This window comes from Corythoichthys intestinalis, chromosome 14, assembly GCF_030265065.1.
Source record: "Corythoichthys intestinalis isolate RoL2023-P3 chromosome 14, ASM3026506v1, whole genome shotgun sequence".
Lineage (NCBI taxonomy): Eukaryota > Metazoa > Chordata > Actinopteri > Syngnathiformes > Syngnathidae > Corythoichthys > Corythoichthys intestinalis.
The window spans coordinates 14,588,222-14,612,500 of NC_080408.1; the positions used below are offsets into that span (position 1 = coordinate 14,588,222).

General features: G+C 39.5%; 1 protein-coding gene across 1 annotated transcript in view; it reads left to right on the top strand.

Annotated features, from left to right (window-relative positions):
- The window catches only part of ranbp3b (RAN binding protein 3b), a 36,906-nt gene extending 12,751 nt beyond the window's left edge, over positions 1-24,155 (top strand). Inside the window, exons 2-17 of the mRNA XM_057858025.1 lie at positions 6,055-6,110; positions 6,391-6,427; positions 6,502-6,579; positions 6,674-6,745; positions 9,289-9,354; positions 10,194-10,286; positions 13,626-13,735; positions 13,805-13,924; positions 14,294-14,403; positions 14,480-14,555; positions 14,649-14,739; positions 19,374-19,501; positions 19,573-19,693; positions 19,826-19,968; positions 21,877-22,066; positions 22,968-24,155. Of these exons, the coding sequence (XP_057714008.1) occupies positions 6,055-6,110; positions 6,391-6,427; positions 6,502-6,579; positions 6,674-6,745; positions 9,289-9,354; positions 10,194-10,286; positions 13,626-13,735; positions 13,805-13,924; positions 14,294-14,403; positions 14,480-14,555; positions 14,649-14,739; positions 19,374-19,501; positions 19,573-19,693; positions 19,826-19,968; positions 21,877-22,066; positions 22,968-23,011 (1,535 nt within the window). The 3' untranslated portion in view covers positions 23,012-24,155. The remainder of the gene's footprint in view (positions 1-6,054; positions 6,111-6,390; positions 6,428-6,501; positions 6,580-6,673; positions 6,746-9,288; positions 9,355-10,193; positions 10,287-13,625; positions 13,736-13,804; positions 13,925-14,293; positions 14,404-14,479; positions 14,556-14,648; positions 14,740-19,373; positions 19,502-19,572; positions 19,694-19,825; positions 19,969-21,876; positions 22,067-22,967) is intronic.
- The last annotated feature ends 124 nt before the right edge of the window (positions 24,156-24,279 follow it).

Genomic DNA, 24,279 nt, shown 5'->3' on the forward strand with positions numbered 1-24,279 from the left:
TAGAGCTTTTTACGTTGGAATTTTTGGGAATAAATGCTTAAATCCCTAACTTCTTTATAGATATGGATGTAAAACAGTCTCGATTCTTGGTCAAAAGCAAAAAAAAAAAAACGGGCAGTTAGCATTTATTTTACGTAAATATGTCGAATGTGCTGCTAGTCTTAAGCCACTGTGGTTCCGCCTTATCACAACAAAGCTCTTTTAACGTTGAAATATTTGGGAATAAATGCTTAAAAGAACCCTCAGATTTGACACTTTGGCTCAAATTAAGTAACCTGGGTTCATTTCACAATTGAATTAAGGAAATATTCTCAACTTTCTGTTGTTATCATTTAACTGTTTGTTTGATTAGACTAAGCAATTTAAAATCATTTTTTAATTTGAAGAAATAATAAATATTTTTGCCCATTTAATGACGGGTCGCAATCCATAAGTGATTTAGTCAGAATGAATTTACGTTTCAGCATTTTCTGCTCTGTTGATTCCAAATAATATCCTGATTTTTAATATAAGGATGGAAATCAATCCATCGGCTGTCATTGTTGGCGTTAGATGTCCAATTCATTTGAACTGGGACGTCTGCCAGAGGACAAAAAGAGCGACGATTGGAGGTCTATCGTAGTCACTGGCGCTGAAAGTTATGTTCTTCTATGCTTGATTACTAAAATAATCGTTAGTTGCAGCCAGTGTTGTTAATCTTACTTTCAAAAAGTAATTAATTAGTTACAAATTACTTCTCCCAAAAAGTAATTGCGTTAATAACTAGAGCTGGGAATCTTTGGGCACCTAACGATTCGATTACGATTACGATTCAGAGGCTCCGATTCGATTATAAAACGATTATTGATGCACCCCCCCTCCTTTTTTTCCCTCTTTTTTTTTTTTTTTTTTTTAATGTTTTGTACTAGTGATGCACGATAATACATTTTTCAACCGATATCGATAACCGATAATTTCCTGCCCCTTCAACCCGATAACCGATAATGTCACTCCGATAATTCTATTCAAATATGTGTGTAAAATTTTAAAGTATACAAAGAGCAAATGTTACTGTGCAAAAATGTAATTTCGTCCTATTTTTTTCCACGTCAAATGTGAACAAGTAGTAAATTCCAACAACTGAACAATGGCAATGATGTGTAATGGTAAGCTTTTGGCAAAAATTACTTAGAGAGTAAACACCCAAGTTGCACAAAAATGCCTTTAAAAGTAAGCCATTCCTAACATATATCATATTACTACACTGCAAAAACACCTCCTTAAAACTAGCAGAAGTGGACAAAACTGTTGATTGCGCACATTTGGAGGCTAAATCAAGTATATAATTATCGGATTGCATTATCGGTTGAATTTCGTTTTATCTGGATTATCTGTGTGACGTCATAATTGCCATTATCGGCCGATAATTATCGGTGACCGATATTATCGTGCATCTCTATTTTGTACATTAGTTCCAAAATTGTTCAAAAATACTCTCAGGCTAAACCACACTACTATTTCAGTATCAAGTTAACATATAGCAGTAAACAAATATACAAAAATAACATTAAATAAAAAACTCCAGTCCCCATTCTGTATCAGCAGCTTTAAACTACATTCAATTAATTTAATGTTGTGAATCAACCGTTAAATTTGTTAAAATTGCTCCCGTTATTCATAATTTCCCTTTTGTCTACTTTCGACATGTGAAAGTTTTAAAACTATTTTAAAGATTTAGGAGTATTTTAGATAAAAAGTTAATTAGGTTTGCTTGGAAGGTTCGCTACAACAGCCTTGCAGGGAAGTGTACTGCTTTAAGATGGCGGCCGTTTATAACGCCCGTATCTAGCTTTTTGTAGATGTGCTGCTAACACTACCAAATCTGTATTGCATCTAGTCCTAAATAAATGATATCCACCGTAACATTATATGGATGTACTTTGAAGCAGCTTTTCGGCAGCAGTCAGGTATGTTGTTGTGTTTTTTTTTAATCTCGTTGCATGAGTTGAGCTAGAGCCGTGAGTTGAGCATTGGCATTACCCGAGGGGCCGGGTAATGGGAAGCATGATGTTTAGCTACTCTCGCTCCGTTCCGTCCCGAAGACCGCGCGGCGCGCTGAGTGTTGTGTACTTCCGCTTTACTTCGCATATTTTAATAATCGGAATTTGGATGTTTGTGAATCGCTCTCGAATCTTCCACGGCCGAATCGCGAATAATCTAAGAATCGGAAATTTTGCACACCTCTATTAATAATTCAGTTACCTGAATGTAAGAGTAATTAGTTACTTGGCATAGTAACTGGTGATAATTTTCATGTTTTTTCTAAAGAAAAAAAAAAAAAAAAACAGGTCACACAATGTGAAGTTTAAAGGGTTTTTGGGACAATTGGCCCTAGCCCAATTCTTTACCGTAAACTTAACTAGACACGGGTATTGCGGATATTGCGATAACTAGATAGCAACCTTTGCTATGTGTGGAAGTCATTTAATGTTGTGAATCAACCATTAAAGTTGTTAAAATTGCTCCCGTTATTGCATTAGTTCCCTTCTGTCTATTTTCGACATGTGTAAAACTGTTTCATCATTTAAAGATAGATTCAAGTTAAGTTTTGCCAATGGCGTACCGCAAGCAACACGTCACTTCCGCTCATTAATATTCATGACATTAGCTACTGTTGCTAAGTACGGACAAGCCACCGTTTGTCCCTAATAGGAAATGAATGGAAATCGTGTACGAAGGAGATGTTTACAGAGATAAACCTATCAATTCTCTCTGAAAATGAGGTGCCTGGTGCCAAATTGACCGGCAAAGATGTGGAACAACATAAAAATGTTCAGTTAAAGAGATGGCTTTTGTGTCGAAGGCTGAAAAAGACGAAAAAAACGAGCCGACCTAAGCATAGCTTTAGCTTTTTTATAGACGCGACTGACAATGACATTCTCCTGTTTCAACAAGCTATTCTTTCCCATCAGCCCTGTCTTTCATATATATTCTGTGGTTGTCCTACGTCTCTTACCGTTCTTGGGGGTAATTTAGTTAGCTTTGTGTAGCGATCGCAAATGCTACTCAGTGACAGCCAACGAACACTTTTAATTTTGTCATTGATAACACATCTTAATCCTATAATTTATTTACACTTCCTCCTTACTAAAGTGTTTTATATATATATATATTAGGGCTGTCAAACGATTAAAATTTTTAATCGAGTTAATTACAGCTTAAAAATGAATCGCAATTCAAACCATCTATAAAATATGCCATATTTTTCTGTAAATTATTGTTGGAATGGAAAGATAAGACACAAGATGGATATATACATTCAACATACGGTACATAAGGACTATTTGTTTATTATAACAATAAATCAACAAGATGGCATTAACATTATTAACATTCTGTTAAAGCGATCCATAGATAGAAAGACTTGTAGTTCTCAAAAGAAAAATGTTAGTACAAGTTAGAGAAATTTTATATTAAAACCCCTCTTAATGTTTTCGTTTTAAAAAAATTTGCAAAATTTTCAATCAAAAAATAAACTAGTAGCCCGCCATTGTTGATGTCAATAATTACTTACTCAATGCTCATGGATGCCTATAAAATCAGTCGCACCCAAGCGCCAGCAGAGGGCGGCAAAACTCCATAAAACACAACAAGTGAGCGTTTCAATGTGTACTGTCATTTAAAACTCCCTGAGCGGGGCATCTGCGTTAATTGCGTCAAATATTTTAACGTGATTAATTAAAAAAATTAATTAACGCCCGTTAACGCGATAATTTTGACAGCCCTAATATATATATATATATATATATATAACAGAAACGGTAACAGTGGCAGTCAGATACCATTGTAATTCTTTTCAGGTCATTCATTGTCAGACAGAAGCAGTACGGCACAACGTTACGCTAAAAAAATAAGTTCAAAATATAAAAATGGCTTACCTCTTTGTCCTCTGAAAGACCATGCCAACCCAACATAATGTTTACGGCATATGAAATGTGAATGGATTCACCGAGCTCGTGTTAAAGTCCACGCAAGTTGATTCGGTCTTCACATTTTTTCCTCCCGAGGTTTTGGTTTCCGGAAACGTATGAAGAAAACATCCTTCGTGTGTCGTAATGTCTAGAGTCGTTTCTACAAGTTCCAAAAAAGCAATGCGTGATCGGCATGTTCGTTTTTGAAGGATTACTGGAGAAAAGTAGCACAAATTACGTTGGGTCTATGCGAGGGCGGATCTATAATGTCCCACTTCGGCTTTACTTCCGCTTTACGATGCGACGTCACGGTCTAAAAATAGCCTGCGTGCGGTACGCCATTTAGGAGCATTTTAGATAAAACGTTACGTAGGTTCGCTAGGAAGGTTCTCTACAACAGAGCCTTCCAGAGAAGTCTACTGCTTTAAGATGGTGGCTGTTTACTAACGCATATAGTTCTTTACTATACATCAGTACTTCTCAAATAGTGGGGCGCGCCCCCCCCCAGGGGGGTGCAGAGCGATGCCAGGGGTGGCGCGTGACCTCGGGGAACATGCTTTTTTTTTTTTTTGCCGTACTAGAATAAAGTGTACTTGCACATCCACTCAGTGGGTGGCAGTGGCGCTCTCATTTTCAAAGTGTGCGCAGTATTTTTGAAGTAAGCAAGACCACACGGAAGAGACTCATGAATGAAGAGCTGGAGAGCTGTGCGCCGTTTTCGAAAGCCGTTTTCCGGCCGGACTCACGCGGCGACCCACTGTCTTCTCCGGTTCTAACGTGTCCGCCCGAAAAGTGCCATTTTTGGCTTGGGATCGTCACGACGACCGCCCTCCCTCGGCCGCCGAGAATGCGCTTTATTTCGGGCCGTTTGCCTTTTGGCTTTGACATTTAATACAGTGGTAGACGAGGAAAGACCACTGTTTACTGTGTCTTAAAATGATTATAGCGGACAGCCGGAAGCCAAATCAATTAAGACGCCACTTAAAGACATTAGATCCCAATCTCATTGATAAGCTGCTTGGTTGTTTTTCAGCGAAAACGTGCCGAATATTGCCAACAATCGTCCCGCTTTGTCAGTGTTATATCAGTAAACCAGTGAGCATGCTCAGTGCAATATAACCCCACGTCATTGCAAACTGGAGGTGATACTGGGAGCAGCGAAAATAAAAGCTGTCCTTCTGTCTAAAGACACTTTTCTTCTTCTTCTTCTATTCAGTTTTGTTTTTTCGGTCAAATTTTTTGGCATATTGTCCTCATGAGTTAATGTTTCTAATCAGTTTGAATTTGTTAGTATTCTACTGATTTTATATTTCAGTATCAAATGGTCACAAATGTACCTCGAGTGTATTTTTACAGTTTGGATGTAATTTTTTTTCCTTTTCTTTTTAAATTCAGGCAAATTGATGCGTGTTAAGTCTTTTCTGTTACAAACAAAACAATATTAATAAAGTTATACTTTATAAGTTAATCTGTTATTTTCTCTAATAGAAAAAAGGGATACAATGTGAGGCAGAGGCTTACTTATAATAGTAATAGACAAATGATACTATTTACAGTGGCGGCAGAGTTTGGGGGGGCGCGAAACATTTACGTCTTCCTTGGGGGGGCGTAACAGAAAATAATTGAGAAGCACTGCTATACATGTTGCTAATGCGGCCGTGTCTGTCATTTGCATCTAGTTCTGTATATATGTGATATCTACCGAAGCATCATGTGGGCGTAGTTTGTAGGCTATAGGCTACAGTCAGGTATTATTGGAGCCACCTACCATAGTGGCATCGCATTTGCAACGGCGTCACACTCCCTTGCCTCCTCCCCACTCCTGCTTTGCTCTCTTGTCTCAGTGAGTCCGTCTTTTTCAGATTTTTCTCGTGTCAACCAACATCGTAACGCATAGTAATGCACGCCTTTCCCGCCTCAGTAACTGTAACGGCGTTGCCAAGAGGAGAAAAGTAATTAATTAGATTCCTCACTACTGAAGAAAATAACGCCGTTAGTAACGCCATTATATTCTAACGCCGTTGTTAACAACACTGATTGCAGCAGTATACCACACGATGTCCACTTGGATGACTAACCTTTTTATATTTTTTTCTCTCAACAGACAAGCCTGCCATAGCGCCTCCGGTGTTTGTTTTTCAAAAAGATAAAACACAGAAGGTGAGCGCTTCTCATCTTTTTCAGCGATGATGAAGCTCTTTTGTGAGCTAAAAAGAGCACCTTTGAAGGAGACGCTTAGCACATTCCTCACTATTGGCTCAACTGTAAACAATGCTCCACAAAGTGCTTCTCAGGCGCATATTTCACTTTCAGTCATGAATGTCCCAGCTGCATAGTGTTGTAAATTTCCACATGACTATTTTCAGTATATTTTTAATCGAGTTTTTTGTTTGTTTGTTTTTTTAATGGATTGTTTGATGCTATGCATTGTTTCTTACAGCGATCTGCAGAGGGCTCAAGTGCAGAGGATGGAGAAGGTATAATTTAACGTCTGACGAGTTCGATAGCTTTGCTAATATTATCAGAATAATAATCATATTTGATCTTTCAGATTCAGATAAAGACGAGACAAACTACTTCCCTCCAGTGAAAAGGGAGAGGACTTCATCATTTCCGCCGTTACAGTCTGGTAACAATTTTATTTGCTGCTTTTTTTCTTCCTCTTTGCTTGTGGCACACTGAGGTGATTTGTATGCTGAGGCTTTCTCATGACTCCTTTGTAGTTCCCAAGAACAATGTATTCATGCCCCCCAGTTTCTGCCAGTCTCCCACTGGGAACTCGGACTCGGAGCCAGGTGAGTTTTTGAGATAACTATTTTTATTTTTAAGGCCTGCATTAACTAGATTATGGGAAACGCTAATTAACGCTTGCGTTATTTTAATATATAGTGCTGGCCAAAAGTATTGGCACACCTGCAATTCTGTCAGATAATGTTCAATTTCTCCCAGAAAATGATCACAATTACAAATCCTTTGGTAGTAATATCTTCATTTATCTTGCTTGCAATGAGAAATCATAAAAGGGAAAGAAAAGAAATAATAAAACATTTTCATTTTACACAAAACTCCAAAAATGGAGGGGTTGTACAAAGTATTAACATTAGGGGTGCTACTAATTGTGACACACATTATTTGATGTCAAATAATTATTTCTTTATGTGGGATTTTTTCCCCACTGAATAAATGCACTTGTATTGAAGGTTGGATTTTTCTCTTTTTTTCCATTAAGGTCCCATATTATTTGAATTAAAAAAATATATATATTAGAAGTAGACATGTGCCGGTTACCGGTTTCACGGTTCACCGTGGTGTGAAAACGTCGCGGTTTCAAAACCACTAAAATTTTCCGTCATACCTTAGTACGGTATTCGCTATTTTTCATGTGCCAAAATGCAGCCGAAGTGGCTTGGTGCGGCACCGCTCACCCTTCCCGTTTGTTGCCGTGAGTGTCAGTAACGCTATTCTGCTAAACAGCCAGCAAACCCCAAAACCAACCCTCGAAACACAAGGCGTACTTTTCTTCAATTTATTGAGCTCTCAAATCGTGGTGAAATATACAAATGAATACATTTAAAACGTTATACAATTGTATTTTTCCACCTGTGAGTAGGTTCAACAGGATAGCAGTAGCACCATGAAAAAGGTCGCCAAAAACAAAACATACATTTTCCTTTCAAATTCAATATACAAACTAACTAAAACTTACAAAGACGAATGTTAGCCTAGGCTAAGCTGGGAGAGCAGCTTGGTCGACGTTTTATGTCTCACAGCCGCTGAGTGAGAAACAAGCTTGAATGAAGGGGGTTAGAAAAAAAGGATCGCGTCAAAGATCGCTAATTGCAAAGGAGGTCTCACTCCTCACTTTTTGTTTTAGATGAAACCTTGAAACCTCAACAATATTTACATTTTAACTAACTTATAAAACTAACTTATACATTTTTAACTAACTTATTAACTTATGAATTCTTTGTTCTTTTTAACACAAAGGCATGACATCATGTAGAAGAGAGTTGACTCAGTGGCTGAAAATGGTGAAACTTCAGCTTCTCCCCTCAAAAAAAGTCATACAGTATATATTTTTAATTTTATTTAAAAGTGTTCTTACTTTTTTATAGCAATTATTTTGTTCTTGCTCTATTATTGAGCAACTTGAGCTCTGGCTGTGGGTATAGTCTAGGTTCTATTTATTTTAATTTTATATAAAATATTTGTTATTTTTTGTTTATTTATTTTCACATTAATTTATTTTCACATTATATTCATGTTCCAATTTGCAAATATGTTCTGAAAAAAAAACCTGTTCAATGGAGAAAAGTTTTTTTGTTTTTGTTTTTGTTTTTGTTTTTTTTTTTTTTTTGTTTTTAACCCATACATCTCAAAATTTTGGAGCTATAATTGCAATACCGTGGTACCATGAAACCGCGGTATTTTTGCTCACGGTTATCGTACCGTCAAAATCTCATACCGGCACATGCCTAATTAGAAGCTAAAAACACATCTTAACCAGGGGGGCCAATAATTATGGAGGGCACTCTCTCTCTCTCTCTCTCTCTCTCTCTATATATATATATATATATATATATATATTTCTTTCTCCATCCCTGTACCCGTGTATAATGCGCACCATGATTTTACAAGTTGATTTGGGGGGGGGGGGGGTGCGCGTTATATTCGGGAAATTACGGTATCTAAAAGCTGACAATCAACGTTTTGCGTTTCGAACGATCTGATTGGATTGTTGCTGAACTCGCTGGCTGCCATTGACTGCAATGGACGTCCAATCCGTTTGACTTGGGAGGGCTGACAGCGAATGACCAACCGTCCTAGTTCGAATGGATTGGATGTCTATTGACAAATTAATTTACATTCACTGCAGAAGGATGAAAAGAATCACAAGATCGGACGTCTATCATCTTCAGTGGCACTGAAAGAGTTGATCAATGTATCAATCCAAATCGATATGTTGTTACATCCCTTGTAGACATGTTTAACTTGAAGAGTAAACACCACTCAACACAAAACCGGTTCTGAAGAGGTCCAATGTAAGTTGACTGCATGAGGGTTTAAATGACTAAGATGTCTCAACACAGCTTGTGTTTTGTCTCCTTTGTGGCTTTGTGTCTGGCTCACTGCCACACTTGAAGACTCATGTTGAGCCAGTAGAATAAAAATAAAGGCAGTAACGTTCGCTCAACTTGAGGACAAGTTTATAAAGGACTCTGCAAGTGTTGCCGTAGTAACAAAGCCAAGCGGCTCAGAGAACTGCAAAGGAACATAAGTTGTGTAACTGATGGATGTTTAATGTTTTTTCCCTTCACCTGCTTTCGGATGTCACCAGAGGAGAAGCCGGTCGGGTTCCGACTAAAGCCGCCAACTCTCATACATGGGCAAGCGCCCAGTTCAGGTTTGTGCTCTATTTAGGAAGGTTTGCAAATTGAAAAAAATCCACCAAATGGTAGTTTTACAATGGTAAGACATACAAATACACCAATAGTGACCAGATAGTATTTAAAAAGGAAAAATATTTGCCATTGTTGTAATAATAAACACAAGGGGTAACATTTCAAAATTTACTGATTGGCTGCCATTGATAGCGATACATGTCTAAACCATTTGAACTGGGAGGGCTTGGTAGAGTACCCTGTTCAAACGGATAGGACATCTACTAGTAACAAACCAATTTCAATTCAAAGCAGAAGGATGAAAAGAGCCACACGATTGGAATTGTTGTAATAATAAACACAAGGGGTAACATTTCAAAATTTACTAATTGGCTGCCATTGATAGCGATACATGTATAAACCATTTGAACTGGGAGGGCTTGGTAGAGTACCCTGTTCAAACGGATAGGACATCTACTAGTAACAAACCAATTTCAATTCAAAGCAGAAGGATGAAAAGAGCCACACGATTGGATGTCATTCCTCATCACTGACACTAAAAGTGTTAAAAAGGACTTAAGAAAAATTTCTGCAAGGAACAGTCCAGGAGTGAGACAATACCAAAACATTTTAGAGTTGAACCTGAAACGAGCCAAATATTCTCAGCATGATATTATTGCAACACTACAACTAACAGTACTTAAACTCACCTTCTCAAAGGCGCACCGAAACATACTGTTCCTCTTGGTGAAAACACGGCTTCACCGAATAATTCAGATTTGAATGAACACGTTTTGCAAACCTTCTGTTGCTTTGGAATACATTTTCTAAGAGAAGCAACCAAGAGCATTTGTTCTTTCAGGTGTGCCAAGTCAGAAACCGAAAGAGCAACAACGCAGTGTTCTGCGACCTGCAGTTCTTCAGGCACCACCTTCCAAATCCCACACAGAGTCCAGTATGTATTGTTTCAATCAATTTCTTAAGCCATTCCATAGAAACCAAACACTTAAATAAGATGACTGCCCTGATGCTTTTCATGACCTTTCTGAAATTGCTGAGATATTTGAAATCCAATTTATTCTCTTTCAAGATTGATAAATCTCAGGATTATAAAAAGAAAAATATGGCCATAAAACGCCCCTCAAATGTCCTGAGCAACCATACTTTTTAATTAAAAAATTTTTTTTTTTATTTTTTTTATAAATTACCACACACAGCTGAAAATTTGCAGAGGTACAGTATAAATTTCATCAATATACATAAATGGACAACTGACCATTTGATTCGGGAAGATTATCAGAATAGAAAATCCAAAGTGGTTCAACTGCTGTAGCACGCTCGGTATTCCACCATTTTTTGACAGTTTCTCGAACAGAATTCAGCATCTGCACTACGTTAGCAGTTCCAGCATTCGCGGCTGACATTCTTAATTGTATACGCAATCAAATATTTGTATATGTAGTATACAGGAATCAGCAATCGTAATCCATCACTACGTCAGTCATGTGTAACCCTCATCGAACATAACACATTTTCACACGTTTCTACGAGAAATTGTCTGTTCTGGCTGTCTATGGATTGTCCTATCTGTCCGGTTTTACATGGTAACTGGCAGTAGAGTGTGTGAGACTGGTAACGGCATCGCAGTCAAGGCAGGGTTTCCCCTACAAATAAAAGATTGTGGCGCAACGCCACGCCTTGCAAATGAGACTTTTTAAAGATTTAAAGTTCCATTCTAATTTATAATTTGTATAATTTACCTTGAGGTCTAAACGATTATATTAAGTTCATTTTATACACACTATTTGCCATAGGTCGTCTGAAATAGCACGTCAAATACAAATTGTTCCTTTACACACTTTATTTTGAAAAACTCATCAGTTCTCTTTGCGTCTGAGGACTTCGGTGCGGAGATGGAGATCGGGAGAAAAATCCACAGAAAGGCAATTGAAGTTAATTAATGTACTTCTGGTTTTAGCCTGTGAAAACGACCTTAATATTGACATTGACATAACGTTTAGGTTCTTTATGGTGTGTCTTTGACCCGAATCGTCACGTCCTAGCATAGCATAGCATCTGTTTGGCGATGATGTCACTTGTCTTAATTTCAGATGAGGTATTTGAAGTACAGTATTTTGGCAAGAGTGAAGTTTCTGAGGACGAGGGTCCGCTCACAAAATGATGTGGTTGTGATCTAGACCGTCATGTTCCGAAATATTTAATTCGCATCTGAGGCTAATTAAGTATTTCGGAACGTAAGGCTCATGCTCCTAGGTGCTCTCACGTTCCGAGGAGTAGAAATAACCAAATGGTTATGGCAAGCGTTGTATTTTAATGTTGAGATAACGTTTTCAAAAACTGAGTGAGGCAAGATCACAGCTGGAGACGCAGATCAGGAAGGTGCACATTCCAAGGTAGAAGTCTCAACTAATCAAAAAAGCAAACTAGAGCTGAAACGAATACTCGATTAACTTGATTTTAAAAACTGATCCGAGCAATCTTATTCACCTTGAGTAATCTTTTCATTTTGACAGCTCTAAGCATCACATTTTTCTCGGACTACTTTTAATGTGGGACAACAGGCTGATGTCATGTGCATAGAGGAAGGAGCAATAACAAAACAAAAAAAAATTACTGCAGCCGACAGCCACTACAAACGACGCCGACGTTGCTAAAAACCAGCCCGCATGATACTACGGTGGTAGCAGGTAGCGTCTGATGCGTCTCATAGATAACACATGTATGTTGAACTAGATGCGAAATGACAGTCAGCGGCGTTAGTAAACAGCCGCCATCTTAAAGCAGTACTTCTAAGCGTTAATAAATAAGATTAATTTTACTGTCCCTCGCTCACGTAACGTTAGCCCTGCGGAGGGCTAGGTTTCTATTAGGCCTGAACGATATTGGAAAAAACTATTGCTGCGATTTTTTGGGGGGGGGGGTTGCGATATATATTGCGATATAAATTTTTTTTTTTTTTTTTTTTTTTTTTTTTTAAAGAAATTTTTACTAGATGACTTTAATAGCTGTTTGGAAAGACTTTGGATGACTCATTATGGATGACTCAGTTTAGACTAACTTAAAACTTAACTAGAACTTAAAAATAGCTTGACACAAATAGAAATTCAATTGAAACACATGGGAAAAACACCTAACCTTTAAGTAATGTGTGTTATCAACCGTAATGGCATTTTTAGGTAAGAAATAATATATATATATATATATATATATTTTTTTTAATAAGTTCTAAAAGTTTTTTAAGTGAAAGCAGTGAATTTGTCTTATTTTTTATTCTAGTTACATCTGAGATGCAATTGTTGGCTGTTTTCAACAATGTACATCGAAAATAAAGACATTGATTGACTGAAAATGGTTCAATATAAGATGAAATGTCTTGTTTTCTCATGTATATTTATAATTGCTCTTCACCTAAAAATGTTTTATCCGATTACTCGATTAATCGATAGAATTTTCAGTCGATTACTCGATTACTAAAATATTCGAGAGCTGCAGCCCTAAAGCAAACAGAGAACTTAGCTGGGACCCAACATGGACAGAAATGGCAAGTTCAAGCCGTGGCTGTACCACACAAATCAAGATGAGGTTTAAGAATCGTGCACCTTTTGTTTTTTCCAAAAACGCCGCTTGCATCAATCGTTTAGCTTGTTAAACACTACCGGTAGTGTGCTGTGGCAACTCATTGTGTGTGCTTAAGTGAGCGGCTTCTCAGCAGTGTGAGCGAATTTGAGTGGATTCACTCAATGAAGCATTTAATAAAGACAAGCTTTTTTCTAGTGTATACTTGTTTAAAAATAATTCACATTATGAAAGCGGCACGGTGGAACAGTAACGTGTTTAAAACCTTAATTTGTCTTTTCAACGACACTTTTTTCAGTATCGGATAGGTAATCTAAATCGGCAAATTCTCAAAATCAGGTGACTGACCTGGGTGCAAAATTTGTGATCAGGACATCCGTAAAAAATCGGTTTTAAATTTTATTCATTATGGTCTTAAAAAAAGTCTTTAAAAGTCTTAAATATGGCCTGTTGAACCCTGCAGACACTCTGTTTGACGTAATATTTGTAACTCATTTTGAACAATCGCCCCCACCCCAGGTTTTGCTACAAAATATGAACATTTTTTAACTACAGTAGAGAGCATCATATCTCATTTTGACAATGAAGAGGTGTCTGGTTTCAGTGGAATTTTTTTGTATTTCCTGTAAGTCAGTGTTACTATTTTACACCAACTCAGGACACACTTGAATTGTTTACATGTTTGCTTTCTGTTCAGACTCCACTTGTGGAACCAACGGTGTGAAGAAGTCGTCAGACGACCCTTCAGTCCCTCTGTCCCTTTTCTTGAACAACACAGAGCACTCAGCCACCCCGAACACGTCACTGGTACCTTTGCAGATCCTTGTGATTGGTCCTTACCAGGTTCCAAGTGTGACATTTCCCCCACAATTTCAGAAACATGAAAATGAGGACAAAGGCCCTAGTGACGTTAAAGATGAAGGAGGAAGCGAGAAAGAGGAAGGAGATGTAGCAAATTCTTTCGTATTTGGTCAGAATATCAAAGACAGAGCAAAGGTGGGTTTCTTTGATGAGCGACCTTTTCGTAGTTCTCCAAAGCTGGGCACATGTATCTTAACGTGTGTTAGTATACCCAGTAAATGCATTGTGGTTGCAAATCTTTCTACTTGTCAACTTTACACATTCGCTACAGTAATTGTCCTCAGCTATGCTTTCTGATTGGATATCATGAATATTAAACGGATTGAACATTCACGACTGTTGGCCGTGACCATTTTTCTATCAGAATCGGGCACACCACAGGATCATTGCTGAGGATATTCTACAATTTAGCCTTTTTCTAACTTTGATCATAAAGCAGGAAAAACATTTTAATTTTGGGCTAATTTTCCGTTTTCATACCAATATATATTTTTTTAATACCAGTTGGACCAGAACAGCACAGAAGAAGAAAAAACGGAAAAAAAGGACCACCTTCCAGGAGACACTCAATCAGAGGGAACAAATTATTTCTTGCAGTACATCTCAACCCCAAGGTAAAATCACAACTATCCTCCTGGTAGTAATGATTATTATTGATGCATAAATTCATTTGTTTTCTTGTTCAAACAGTTCAAATAATGCTACAAATAGTTCAGAAAGTGGGGCGAAATTTGTGTTTGGGCAAAACATGTCTGAACGGGTTTTGGTGAGTTTGGACAGCTTGTTTTCATAGTCAGCTATGTTGCAGAAGATGTCTTAACTTGGTAAAAGAAATTCCCATGTGTCTGTCTAATCCTAGAGTCCTCCCAAGGGTGAGACCGCCAATGAAGAAAGTAAAGAGGTTTCAGAGGGTTCAGAGCCCCCTACACAGGAGGCCACCCCAGAGAAGGGTAACTAGCCCTTCATACATGACAATTTATGTTCTCTTTAAAGCTTGTGCGACTCTAAATATACTGTATATATATTGAATTGTCCCTGGAGGGGAAGTTAAATTTATAGGGAGTGGTTGGGGAACAAGCTCATTCAGCCATTCAAAATTTTCTGAATTTTGTGTAAATGGGTCTCCACTGTTGCACAGTAGGCTGTAGTTGAACAGAGCTACTAAGTACAGAACAGTGGAGGGTGATGTGAAAGTGGCTGCAGAATCCAGCACCAGCATGCTATTGAATATACTAGTCCTTCTAAATAAATTAGCATATTGTCATAAAGTTCATTATTTTCTGTAATGTACTGATAAACATTAGACTTTCATATATTTTGGATTCATAACACACAATTGAAGTAGTTCAATCCTTTTATTGTTTTAATATTGATGATTTTGGCAAAAAAGTCAAGAAATACCAAAAATCCCTACCTTAAAAAATTAGCATATTTCATCAGACCAATACAAAAAAAGTGTTTTTTTAATACAAAAAAAGTCAACCTTCAATTAATTACATCAGCTATGCACTCAATACTTGGTCAGGAAACTTTTGCAGAAATGACTTCTTCAATGCGGTGTGGCATGGAGGCAATCAGCCTGTTGCACTGCTGAGGTGTTATGGAGGTTTTAGCACTGTGAGCAGGTGCCGGGTTGTGCTGAAAAATTAAATCTTCATCTCCACAAAGCTTTTCAGCAGATGGAAGCATGAAGTGCTCCAAAATTTCCTGATAGCTAGAGGCTTTGACCCTGCCCTTGATAAAACACAGTAGACCAACACCAGCAGCTGACATGGCACCCCAGACCATCACTGACTGTGGGTACTTGACACTGGCCTTTTGGAATTTTTGCATTTCCTTCTCCCCAGTCTTCCTCCAAACTCTGGCACCTTGATTTCCGAATGACATGCAAAATTTGCTTGCATCTGGAAAAAAAGTACTTTGGACCACTGAGCAACAGTTGGCTGCTTCTCCGTAGCCTGGGTCAGGCGCTTCTGCCATTTCCAGCACACACCTGTGCACAGTGGCTCTGGATGTTTCTGCGTCAGACTCAGTCCTCTGATTCTGCAGGTCCCACAAGGTCTGGAATCGGCCCTTCTCAACAATCTTTCTCATACCCCTTTCCCACTGGCCAAAAAACCCATGTCAACCCACTAACAATCTGCTTTTGGTGGCAGTGGGAAAGGTGCCCGCCAAGCGACCCGCGTTAAAATCACCTCGGCTCTGATCGTCATGCAGTGTGAAAGCAAAACCACGGGTCAACAGTCAACACCTTAATCTACGTAGTTACGTAGGCTCTTACGTGATGCGTCATAACAACGTGCCAGTCGCCTCCCATTTAACACGCCTCACAACCGTAGTTACGTCGATGTTCACAACAAAGCTAGTAGAAGGAGCCAGTACCGCACCACATTGAACAACATGTCCCAGCATTGGAAAGATGAGACCTGCCAGCTCCTTTCCATCAGTGGAGAAGAAGAAGGCTTCCATGTTGCTTTGCATTGTTTGCTTCCTTGTAGGGCTGCAGCTATCGAATATTTTAGTAATCGAGTAATCGACTGAAAATTCTATCGATTAATCGAGTAATCGGATAAAACAAATATATTTTTAGGTGAAGAGCAATTATAAATATACATGAGAAAACAAGACATTTCATCTAATCTTGAACCATTTTCAGTCAATCAATGTCTTTATTTTCGATGTATATTGTTGAAAACGGCCAACAATTGCATCTCAGATGTAACTAGAATTAAAAAAAAAAAAAAAAGACAAATTCACTGCTTTCACTCAAAAAACCTTTAGATCTTATTAAAATATATATATATTTATACCTAAAAATGCCATTACGCTTGATAACACACATCACTTAAAAGTTAGGATTTTTTCCCACCTGTTTCAATTGAATTTCTATTTGTGTCAAGCCATTTTTAAGTTCTAGTTAAGTTTTACGCTACTCTCAACTGTAAGTCCTGATAGGATTTTGTGTTTTTGCAGTGTTCAAGATAAATGTATGATACAGGCTGTATTGGAGCACATTAGGGACCAGTGCTACTTGGTGTTTTATCCAGCAATGACTACTAAGCTAAAATTGATAGTTAGCATTATTGAGTTTTTATTTTACACCCTTATCACTCCACAAAGCTATGTTACGTTAAAGCCTGTATGTAAGACATGTTAGCCACGCATCGAAAGTGGTCATAATTAATAGAAACCTAGCCCTCCGCAGGGCTAACGTTGCGTGAGCTAGTGACTCAGACAGTAACGTTAATCTTATTTTTTAGCGCTTAGCGCTCTTTATTAGCGCTTAGCGCTCTACTCCTTTAAGATGGCCGCTGTTTATTAACGCTGCCCAAACGCGGCCGAGTCTATCATATTGCATCTAGTTCAACATACATGTGATCTCTATGAGACTCCTCAGATGCTACCTGCTACCAACTTAACATCACACGGGCTACTTTTTAGCAACGTCGGCGTAGTTTGGAGCGGCTGTCGCCTGCGGAAATGTTTTTTATATTTTTTTATTGCTTCTTCCTCTACGCACGTGACGTCAGCGCGTTGTCCCGCATTAAAAGTAGTCCGAGCGAAACGTGATGCTTAGAGCTGTCAAAATAAACGATTACTCGAGGTGAATAAAATTACTCGGATCAGTTTTTAAACTCGAGTTACTCGAGTTGCTCGAGTATTCGTTTCAGCTCTACTTCCTTGAACTGAATGAATTCGGTTGCACTTGTCGACGCGCATCTTAGCGTGGTGATGTCACATAACCTTACGCACTGCTCAGGAGGGGCGGGGGGTTAGATGGGTGGAAAAAAAAAAGACGGCTTTTTTTTTTTTGTCAATGGGAAAGGTGCCAAATGCCAATTGCTAGTGGGTTGCATCGGCTTGGAAAAAACGCGCGTTGACCCACTAGTTTCAGTGGGAAAGGGGCATCAGGGTGCGGTCCCGTCTTCTGATTGTCCAGCATTTCCTGCCACACTTTTTCCTTCCCAAGGACTTCCCACTGAGGTGCCTTGAAACAGCACTCTGGGAACAGCCTATTTGCTCAGAAATTTCTTTCTCTGTCTTATCCTCTTGCTTGAGGGTGTCCACGATGGCCTTCTGGACAGCAGCAGAGGTTGCGCTAGACATTTTCGTTGTCTGTCATTTTGACTGACAGGGTCATAAAAATCCGGTCATAGTCTATTTTTACCCGTCACTTAAATTTTAAAAATGATAATGATGACATATTCAATAGTATTTAGTTTTCATTCATTTTTTATTAATATTGTAACGCTTGCTTGGCAGCGAAAAATTAGACACGGAAGTCGTGGTATTTTTCTCCCTTTTTACTCTGCTTACCGCCAACAACTCCACCCCCAAAGAAAAAGGGGCAACGATATAGACCCCAATCACCAACGTCACACAATGATCTTAATTGTGGTTGTCAGCCCAAAATCTTCTAAATATATATTAAATGCATCTTACCAGATATAAAATGACTACTACATAGTCTGTGGTGATCGTTTGGTGCCCAGATTTCTTGTCGAATTACAGCAGTCCATCTCGCTCTCATCTTCGGGTCTCTCAGAAAACGGTAGAACTTCAAGTCTCTCCGTCTATCTTCTCTGTTACAGCAACCAAACGCCACACACGCCTTCACCATTTTGATTATTAATATTAACGAGCAGAAAAACACGCCGTAATAGGAGGCATGAACGTAGCGGTAATGTGTAAACATGACGAGCTGACACACAATATGGCGGCTCCAGTCAGGGGGGCGGAGTTGTGACGTCATGTCTATACACAGGCGGCAATCTTGTCCACCAATTGGATGACGCGCTGGCACACCGGGTGCACCAATAACAACCTCGCGTTGATGTGTCAATCACGGTGCCACCGCCAGACCCCGGTGACGCTACAATATTCTGACAGAAGAGCCAATGACGTCATGCATTAAGAGAGACAATAGCTAATTAATATGCTAACTCGCCACCCTGTGGTCTGGGGTGTGAATTGCAACCTGTCAAAATGACGGACGGACTTCAGTTTTTTCCGTCACCGTTTTAAAAAACCGGTCAACGACGGAAAATATCCGGTTAACGCGACCCCTGGACAGCAGTCAAGTCGGCAGTCTTGCTCATGATTGTGGTTTTGAGTAATGAACCAGGCTGGGAGCTTTTAAAAGCTTCAGGAATCTTTCGCACGGGTTTTGAGTTAATTCGTTGATTAGGTTAGTAGCTTCTTTAGAGTACCTTTTCATGATATGCTATTTTTATGAGATAGGGATTTTTGTTTTTTCTTGACTTTTTTGCCAAAATCATCAATATTAAAGCAATAAAAGGCTTGAACTACTTCAGTTGTGTGTAATGAATCTAAAATATATGAAAGTCTAGTCTGTTTATCAATACATTACAGAAAATAATGAACTTTATCACAATATGCAAATTTTTTGAGAAGGACTAATACTGTAGATAGTGACAGGTAAAAAAACACGTGCATGTAAAATTGCCATTCTTTTTCTCTTGTGTATGGTAAATGAGTAGTAATTTGAGTAGTTTTTAATGGCCGATGAAGGCCTCGGCATCAAGGGTTCAGCTGAACGCTTAACACTGTGCACTTTTCTCAGGCGTGAACTGTGTGTCAGAGTCTTTGGAGGAGTCTGCCGCTGCCTACACCAAAGCCACAGCCAAGAAGTGCATTTTAGAGAAAGTGGAAGTAAAAACTGGCGAAGAATCAGAAAGCAATGTTTTACAGGTATCGTGTTTGGTGTATTCAAAGGTGAGGCAAACCGGCAAAAATGGTAAACCTGCTATTATCTTATTCAGATGCAGTGCAAGTTGTATGTCTTCGAAAAGACGGCGCAGTCATGGATAGAGCGAGGGCGGGGTTTACTGAGGCTTAATGACATGGCCTCGACGGACGATGGCACGTTACAGTCGCGTCTAGGTAAACAAAACCATTGTGTTTTTAAAATTTTTTTTTAATGATTTCGCATTGTCTGTCTGGTTACACACTTGACAGTTGACATTTGATCACGTGTAATGGAACAACATTGTGTCCTCTTTTGACTTCCACCAGTGATGAGGACCCAGGGTAGCCTCCGGTTGATCCTCAATACTAAACTTTGGCCCCAGATGCAGGTGGACAAGGCAAGCGATAAGAGTGTACGGGTCACTGCCACGGACACAGAAGACCAGGGGGTCAAGGTCTTCCTAATATCGGTACGTTACCTAAGACAACTTGCTTCTGTTTCAGGGCGAAGGAACCAAGTAGGTCCATTTAATAGGACTGTTAGGTCACCTCTGTACACATAATGAATTTATAGTTTAATTTTGGATGGTTGATGTGCTAAAGCAGTTTTTACAGTTTCCCTTTGGCCACTAGATGGTGTTACTTTCCCATTTAGTGAACACTTCTGACACCTCGTTCACCTTTGACTTTTGCTACAAAACAGCACATGGTGTGAAAATACCTGGCCATAGTGCACAAGATGCTAACATCAGATACTGCCATCCTTACTTGTGCCCAAACGAGCTCATTGCTTGCCCTTTAAATTCACAGAAGGGTGAAAAGAGACTATGTACAGTGGGGCAAAAAAGTATTGAGTCAACCACTAATTGTGCAAGTTCTCCCACTTAGAGAGGCTTGTAATTGTCAACATGGGTAAACCTCAACCATGAGAGACATAATGTGGAAAAAAAAAAAAACAGAAAATCACGTTTTATTTTTAAAGAATTTATTTGCAAATCATGGTGGAAAATAAGTATTTGGTCAATGCCAAAAGTTCATCTCAATACTTTGTTATGTACCTTTTGTTGGCAATAACGGAGGCCAAACGTTTTCTGTAACTCTTTACACGCTTTTCACACACTGTTGCTGGTATTTTGGCCCATTCCTCCATGCCGATCTCCTCTAGAGTAGTGATGTTTTGGGGCTGTTGTTTGGCAACACGGACTTTCAACTCCCTCCTTACCTCATGGCGTCAAAATGATAACAAGAACGGTGAGCAAAAATCCCAGAACCACACGGGGGGACCTAGTGAATGACCTACACAGAGCTGGGACCACAGTAACAAAGGCTACTATCAGTAACACAATGCGTCGCCAGGGACTCAACTCCTGCACTGCCAGACGTGTCCCCCAGCTGAAGAAAGTACACGTCCAGGCCTGTCTGCGGTTCGCTAGAGAGCATTTGGATGATCCAGAAGAGGACTGGAAGAATGTGTTATGGTCAGATGAAACCAGAAAAGAACTTTAAGGTAGAAACACAGGTTCTCGTGTTTGGAGGAGAAAGAATACTGAGTTGCACTATACCCACTGTGAAGCATGGGGGTGGAAACATCATGCATTGGGGCTGTTTTTCTACATAGAGACCAGGACGACTGATCTGTGTAAAGGAAAGAAGGAATGGTGGGGCCATGTATCGAGCGATTTTGAGTGAAAATCTCCTTCCATCAGCAAGGGCATTGAAGATGAAACGTGGCTGGGTCTTTCAGCATGACAATGATCCCAAACACACAGCCAGGGCAACAAAGGAGTGGCTTCCTAAGAAGCATTTCAAGGTCCTGGAGTGGCCTAGCCAGTCTCCAGATCTCAACCCCATAGAAAATCTGTGGATGTAGTTGAAAGTCCGTGTTGCCCAACGACAGCCCCAAAACATCACTGCTCTAGAGGAGATCTGCATCTAGGAATGGGTCAAAATACCAGCAACAGTGTGAGAAAAGCTTGTGAAGAGTTCCAGAAAACGTTTGGCCTCCGTTATTGCCAACGAAAGGGTACATACTGTAACAAAGTATTGAGATGAACTTTTGGTATTGACCAAATACTTATTTTCCACCATTATTTGCAAATAAATTATTTAAAAAACAAACAATGTGGTTTTCTGGAGTTTTTTTTCCACATTCTGTCTCTCATGGGTGAGGTTTACCCATGTTGACAATTACAGGCTTCACTAATATTTTCAAGTGGGAGAACTTGCACAATTAGTGGTTGACTAAATACTTATTTGCCCAACTGTATGAGTGGGCGTCTATCATCGTCAATGCCACAGAGAGTTAATTGACAATAACACTTTGGTATTGAAATGATGACTTTAAAAAATGTTGCTGTGGTCCTGCTTGTGCTCCTCAGGGTAGCTCAAAGGATGTGGGTCAGCTGGCAGCAGCTTTGCATCACCGGATCTTGGCCTTAAAGAGCCGGGTGGAGCAGGAGCCCGAAGCCCCCGTGCCGACCATTCCCGAGGCCGAGGTGCCGCAGTCCAACGAAGATGACAGCGATGAGGAAGGCGGCGCCTCTGCTTCGGCTTCCACTCCTGCAACGAGTGAGTGCTTTTTTTCCAAATTTTTTATTCCTCTTCCATATCTTGGGCATTAGGAGCCTCTTGGTACCTCATGATACGATACAATTTGCGATATAAAGCTCACGATAACGATGATCTGACGATATGGCGATACAACGATTATCGATACATTGGTCAGGAAATCATTCTTCATTCAATCATAAACAGACACAAGCTTCTGCTGTGAACTGGAATTAGTTTATCACTAGTAGACGTCCAATCCATTTGAAGTGGGAGGGGGCAGCGAATGAACATTCGTTCATTCGCTGCCATCCCTCCCACTTCAAACGGATTGAACGTCTATGGCCGTCAGTGACGGCCAGTGCCAGGCAATGAGGTAATTTTGGGCCAGTTAAGGTCATTTACCTGTTGATTCTCAGTTACTTCCTGTTAATTTTGGGGTATTTTATGTGTCACTTCCTGTTTATTTTGGGTTACATAACGGGAAGTAACCTGGGAATCACTCAAATGAATAGGCAGTGACTCAAACTCAACAGGACATGACCTGTAAATGCCCTAAAATGGACAGCAAGTGACCTGTAAATGCCCTGAAAATCGAACAGAATGACTGGGAATGCTCTGGTTTAGATTGAACGAATGTTTTTAGTCTAAGTTGATTGGGCTTCAAGCACCGTCAATGCAGCCTTACCAAGTTAACTGAGACACTATTATGGTGGAAGATTTTGGTAGCAACTTGTTGGTTCCTCTTTATTTTTTTAGACATTGACACATTTTTAAAATGATATCTCGATTCTTGGCAGGAGTATACTGATAACCTTTGGGGATACAAAGTATCACGATATATCATCATTTCGATATGTTGTCACACCCCTATTGGGCATATTACCTTCTTTAACCGTGTGCCCGTTTTGTCCATCGGCAGCTAACTCAGAGGGAGGAGAGAACCAGGCTGCAGGAACTACATAGCGCCACCCTCGCGGGACGGCCTGCAGAGATGCTGCTTTGGAGGCATTTTTTTCTGCCGGCATCTCCCCGGACACCCCCTTTGACCAACGTGGTCCCCCCAGACCAGTAACTTTTGGATATTAGAAGTCTAGCTCCAGGAAATAACTTCTTCCCTCCACCCACCCCACCAGTGCCGGAATATCTCCAACCCCACCAACCGATCTGCGTCATCAGTGGAGTCCTATTCTCCTATTGTTTGATTTTTCTCCTCACCCTCCACTTTTCCCTGCTCTTCCCCCCCTACTAGCAAAAATAAAGACTTCAAAGCTTTGGTTTGGGACTTTTCTGCTCATCATATTGATGAGTGTAAAGGGTGATTTTCCTCTACATTTTAAAGTATGGCACATGTTAAGACTGCAGTTTCTACTTTGGGACCTTTCTACTTCACTGTACAGCCCCCGTACCCCCAAACAGTCCCCCTGTTCTCTGGACGCCACATCATCCAGAGGGGATCCCTACCTAGCCCCGCAATCAGCAGCGCTAGGTCTTTCCATCCTGTTCAGCTCTTCTGCGTCGAGCCAACTCTTCCAACTCCTCCTGCTAGTCCAGCGCTACTACCCCCCAACTCGATCAGCCCGTATGGTTTTGGAAACTGTAATTTATTTTTTTTCGGGAGGCATAATTCTGAGATATTTCGTCGTGTGCTATTTGTAATGACTAGTGAGAGACCACCCAACTTGTCATTAATAGCAGTTTCGTTTGATTTCCTATCGCTCTATATTCTAGTGAATAAAGGACTGAAACAATGCAGCTTTCTGTTCATGTGACAACTTTGAAGGGCAGAAAATTCTCCAATTTTCATTTTTTTTTTTTTAACTTTGGACAAATTCAATTGTCAATCATCCTGCATGTAATCGTTTGTATTTCTTTAAAGCATCCCAGGGCTTTAGTATGTTGATACATTTTTATTTACATTTGGAAAACATGTTGGAATTAAACTGTGTGCGTGGCGATTCATTGGTGTGCTAACTGTACTATCCTTTTTGTTTTTTTTCAAACATGTACATTTTTGAATATATCATTCATGTGGCACATCATTTTTTTCTCATCTCCATCTCCTTCTCCCCTTTGAAAAAAAAAAATAAACCTCTGCCATCAATGTTGATTTCCCTAATATCATTTGATTAACATGTAATAGTCTTCATATTGACGCAAAAACTGCCTTCTATTTGTGGTCGTTTTGGGTGCTACCTTGTGATTTTACAGGTTTCTGACTAAAATGTACCCAT